The 5,612-nt window shown below is 30.6% G+C and overlaps 1 protein-coding gene across 3 annotated transcripts in view; it reads left to right on the top strand.

Annotated features, from left to right (window-relative positions):
* Positions 1 to 5,612, top strand: part of LOC106469423 (splicing factor 3B subunit 1) — a 98,347-nt gene that overhangs the window by 26,993 nt on the left and 65,742 nt on the right. Inside the window, exons 1-3 of one of the 3 annotated variants that reach the window (XM_022397937.1) lie at positions 1,416 to 1,432; positions 4,743 to 4,799; positions 5,436 to 5,509. In XM_022397937.1, the coding sequence (XP_022253645.1) occupies positions 5,480 to 5,509 (30 nt within the window). In that variant the 5' untranslated portion in view covers positions 1,416 to 1,432; positions 4,743 to 4,799; positions 5,436 to 5,479. Of the gene's footprint in view, positions 1 to 1,314; positions 1,433 to 4,325; positions 4,800 to 5,435; positions 5,510 to 5,612 lie in introns of those variants that run through there. The other 2 variants (XM_013929916.2, XM_013929917.2) reach the window with 2 other exon arrangements.

Here is a 5,612-nt window from a genome sequence, read left to right as displayed (position 1 = left end):
CAGAACAGTAAATAAAGAAGTAAAGCAAACAATTATCTCTTCTTGTTATGACCGTACTCGGTTGCTGCTTCTCATAGTTTGCTAAACCTTGAGAAATTTTACATGTGGAGGATGTGAAACAAAATAATTTTTTATATGTATTATATCTATATATATATATATACATTTGAATAACCAAAAAATCATAAATTACTTTATCGATACCATGGAGTTCCATTATAATTTATCAAGTTTAGTAACTAAGCTGTATTTGGGTCTAAAAATATACGAAATTTTGAACAGAGTAAAGACACAACCTACCTCCTTAATCTTGTTCAAAAGAACAAGATGGTGTCCTAACACATGAAAATGGATGAGAAAACCACTAGGGGAACACTGTGAGCTTTCGATTGGTTATTCACATCATAGGGTTAAACAAGCTTAATAAATAGCTCATGACATCTGATATAGAATGGTGCAAACACATTCTTTGTAGCAGGTTTAGTATCTAGTCTGCCTTTTGAAACTTGTTCTAGAACTTTGGAGAGCATTGGGTCAGTTCTAGTTTATTTTTGGACTTGAGCACACTCTACTGGTATTTGTTCCATTTGATTACAGCAAAACACACCGTCTGAGTTAGCAATGTTTTTAGTGTAACATTTAATGGTAATCTTGAAAGTCCATCAGCATCACTAGTATGACAGCCCTTCTTTTCCTCAATGGGGAGACAAAAGTAAGGCCCAACGTTGCAATCTAGCTGCTGCGAGTGACCGGAATTACCTTCTTTTGACCAAAAATGGTCATGAGTGGGCTGTGATCAGTGATTAGAGTAAACTGCTGACCCATAATATTGGTACACCAGTAGATAACAGTAACTAATTAATCTAAACAAACCAAACATGTAACATTTACTAAGATTTTTGATGCAAAAAAGGGGAAAAGGGTGGCTCAGTGGCTTTGCACTTTGGACGCGTAATCGATTGTTTGCAGGTTCAAGGTTGACCCACATCATGCTCTTGTGTCCTTGAGCAAGACACTATACCCCACTTGTTCAAGTCTCCCCAGCTGTATGATGAATACCTAGTTGTTAGCTGTGGGTTAACCTGCAACTGACTGGCATCCTGTCCAAGGGAAGTAATTACCATTTGAACAGGAGTTCAAAAGCACTGGCTTTACATGCCTTATAAAGGCACTGCAAATATTTAACATTTTAACTGCAAGAAAGGGTTAGAGCTCTAGATTTTTAATTCAAATATTCTTAATGTGTTTTCATAAAGTTAGGCATTGGTCAGTGTTTCCTACCATGTATTTTGAAAATGATGGTTATTTTTTCAGGATTATGATCCATTTGCAGAGAGGAGAATTCCTCGGATTGCAGATAGAGAAGATGAATACAGGGCTCAAAGACGTAAAATGATGATATCTCCAGAGAGATTGGATCCTTTTGCAGATGGTAGGATATCATTATTGGCAAATATACAATTAAAGATTATTTTTACTTGTTCACACACTTAAACATATAGGCCACATTTTTTATGATTCAGAGCTAGTAACTGTGTTTAAAAGAAGAAAAATGTTATACAGATTTCAAAACATCAGTAGCTTGTGCCAACTATACTTGCATGAGCCATCAGTAAATAACACAGTTGCTGGCTTATGTGTGTTTGGGAGTGACAAAGCATGAATAGGATGTGTGTCTGACTGTGATTATAGGATATGCAATTTGTGTTGAATGAACTGAAATATTGTTCAAGATAATTATACTTGTGTTACTACAAATTTAAATTTTTTTCAGAATTATTTGTTCACATATTTACTTCTAACCTGAATGATGTGTAAGAAAATAAGCATAAAAACCATCAACATCAATAGCAAATATTGTAGTACTTAGCAATTATATTTCATCTGCCAATAATAATGTGAAAAGTGCAATTTTAGTATTTTCTCTAACCTGCATTTTTCTCTACAAAGTGATTGAAGTAGTATTGAGAAAATTCAATTAGTTTTCTTTATGGACATATGTTGTGCAACATTGAGCTTTTTAGGTGCTTTAAACATGATATAGTTACTAGACTTGTATCCATCATATATAATAAAAGAACTGTAGCTATAGTAACTATTGCTGGATATATAATGTTTTTTTGCTTTTTTTAATTTGATATGATTGAAAAATTTAATGCAATCCTAGGGACAGATGAAATCTCATAGCATTAACATCCGAGTTAAAGGTAAAAAAAAAACATAATTAAATAAAAATAACAAAATGTCAAAAAAAAGATTCATTTATTATGTACATGGATACCTAAAAACATTTTCAAACATTATTGTATCACAATCATATAATTCACATTTTAGAAAATCTCAAAGATGCAGATGGATTAGTTCTAAATGAAATAACCTGAAAAAACAGGTTGACTGACTATAAAACATGTCTGTACAGAAGTATGTATAAGCTGTTACATTGAAAAATTGGTTTTCTAATACTACCTTTAGCTGATTCTACTTTTAAGTTAGTATATTTTCAGCACTAAATTACTGATTTTTTTATGTTGTTACAAAAGCCTCTTTTATTACATCATTTGCTTTTTTAACTGTGTTATTGGGGTACTTGAAAATATACAGATCAATTACATTTCTAATTATTTTGGTAAAAAATCAATTTTATTGAAGTGTAAATGCAATTACTAGAAAGTAACTGATACGTTTTAGTATTATGCACATAAAAATGTTTATTTGTATATACAGTAGCAATTAGAAATAACCTACACTCAATATCAACATTTACTAATTTTGATGATCTATTAATTTGCTATGAAGTTACATTTTGAAACGTGATCACCTCTTGATATTTATTCATACTTTATTTCACACTGAAGTACTCCTATACACGTCCGTCCGTAAGTCTAGCTTCAGTAAATAAGAGACTGTCAAAATGGCATCATTTTTACATTAAACAGGATTACTTAATTATTTAGGTAGAAATGAGATGTTATTTCTCAACAATACTTTGTAGTATCATTAATACTTGTGTAGTTGTGAACTAAACAAAATAGTGAAGCAATGAATGAGGGCATGGTGTGATTGAATTACAAAACTTTTACCAGATTTTATTGTTCTAAGTAATATTTTTTTTAAATGATTTATTAAGCCCTAGCTTTGTTTAAAGGTTTTGATATCAGTAAATTGTTAAGATTTAATTCATTTTGAAAAATGTGCTATGTTTTTAGAGAGAGAAAAAAATTCAAAAAATACCCAAACTTTTGCAAATATATTTTGTTGAAAAGTGCTATGTTTCTGGCTACACAAATTTTTCTTGTAAAGATATTAATTGTCAAACATGTAAAGTTAAAATGTTTTTGTGGAATCTGTCAAATTGTCTAGAGTGATGCCTGCATTTGAAACTTGCCATTACAGGGGGGGAAATATTAAAGATCTCGGTGACACAAATAATTGACTTCACTTTTATATATATAAAAGCTATTTTGCATTACATTAATTCTTATCATAATATATTATCTAAGTTATTATTTCTGTAACACCAATATATATATATATATTGGAACTAATATTTAAAAAGCATGTGAGAGCAAGAATGTTTGAAATATGTTTTTACGATTTTTCAATGTGTTCCATGAATTTAAATAAAAAATATTTATAAAAATTAATATTTTGTCATAGCTAAATATGATTATTTTAAAGTTACACAGCTATTACTTTCATAACAAAAGTATTCAGAGAGCCAGTGTTTATTTTGGTAAAGTAGAGAAGTTGATGGTTTGTTTTTTATATTTATTTGTTTAACATACATTCAACACATGGACGGCAAACAAACAAAAAAAACGACAACCTCCAATACAGATAACATAGTTTGTGTAGATGGCTAGAATGCCATCTACAAAACATAAGTTCTGTAGCTAATGGATTCTCTTATTGACAGAAGTCCTGGTTGGTTAGTTCCTCACTAATGCTTGTCGTTCAATTTCTTTCCTCAAGCTTGGAAGCACCATTTGTAGAGTATCCCACACCAGCGGCAAGTGTCTTTGTCGTCCTGATCCATAAGAGCTGTGTGTAGACTATAGCTAAATGACAGTCTCTTCTTTATCCTCTTGGCCTGTCATTAATGAATAAAGCAAGATATAGATTTGGCTAGGTTTCTTTTGATATAGATAGGCTTATTTTAATAACAAAAATTCATGTTATTTGCAAAAATTATACTGATGTGATTGTTAATATAAAAGTTAAGTTCAGTGTAAAACTATTATGTGATAGAATATTAATTCAAAATTAAATCTTCTATGAAAACTTATTTCAGAATAATAAATATTTATAAGTATGACATGAATAATTTTAAAGGGAAATGATGTAAACCTATACTTAAATTTTGTTTTAACTTAACATACTAATGTTTAAGGTACATTACCAGAAACATTTTGAATGTTCCCTGTATTGAAGTAAAGAAGGAAAATGTGATGTGTAAAGTACATAAATATAAGATACTTTTTTCACCTTTTTTTTTTCTTAATGTTTCCAATTGGCTTAAGTTCCAGCTAAAATAGTTTAATAAAAAAAAGCAGCCAGTAAAGACACTTTGGTGTTATTGGAACTATAGGAAGAAGAAACTGATATGCCAAGGTATAGGAAACAGTATCGATACAACATTAAGATTGTTTCTGGTTTTGCTTTCATTATGAGTGTATGGGTTGTGTGGCTGTGTAGCACTAAGAAACAAACACAAACTACTAATGATAAGAGGCTATTTTTAGGAACAGCAGTGAGACTGAATGCTGATGGGCTGCAGCGGACATCATGAGCTGAAACACGTACGTATTTGTAGTGGATAGATCCCTTGGCAGGGGTTTCTCCAAAACACTACGTCGAGAGTTAATATGGGTTAAAAATCACAAAGGTTTGATTTTCTGTATTAAAATTTAAATGAAGGTTCTGTCAGGTTAGCACCTGTTATTATTTTTATTTGCAAAAAGGGTACATGTAGAGACGATAATACACAAATAATTCATGAATTTGTTTGGACAACATAGTTCTATCACATCAAATCAACATACATTATGTAAACAGTAATAAATCTATCTCATATAAAGTATTTATAAAATGGAGAGGCCCCTCCCACTGGATAACCTGTAAAATACTGACAAGTATTGTCATCTTAAAAATTCACACAGCATGCTTTTGTAACTTGTTATGATCAGGTAAATATCAGATGTTTTGATTAGGCAAAAATTATGGCAAAACATGCAGCTTTTAATAATTAACCAAATTACTTTAATTGAAATTACAAGTATTAAAAGTGGTTTTAGGAAAGTTCACTTCATTGTTTTAGTGAATATTTTTAAACAAAAGCTTGGTGTGTGTTTTAGAATTATATAACAATATGAAAAGTTTTTTTTTGTCACATAACTAATCCAAGTTCTTTTTTTTCTTTTGATCTGTCATTTCAGGGGGTAAGACTCCAGATGCCAAGTCTAGGACATTCCAGGTTATCATGAAAGAGCAAGCACTGAATAAAGACCAGGTAGAGAGGACATTTTTGGGCAATTGTATGAATTATATAAATTGTATAAAGCTTATGAGTATTACTATTAATTGTGACTTATTTTGTAAGTTTTATACTTCTT

The sequence above is a fragment of the Limulus polyphemus genome, unplaced genomic scaffold (genome assembly GCF_000517525.1).
Source record: "Limulus polyphemus unplaced genomic scaffold, Limulus_polyphemus-2.1.2 Scaffold3477, whole genome shotgun sequence".
Lineage (NCBI taxonomy): Eukaryota > Metazoa > Arthropoda > Merostomata > Xiphosura > Limulidae > Limulus > Limulus polyphemus.
Note: the sequence above shows the minus strand (reverse complement) of the source record. Positions and strands in the feature narration are given on the sequence as shown.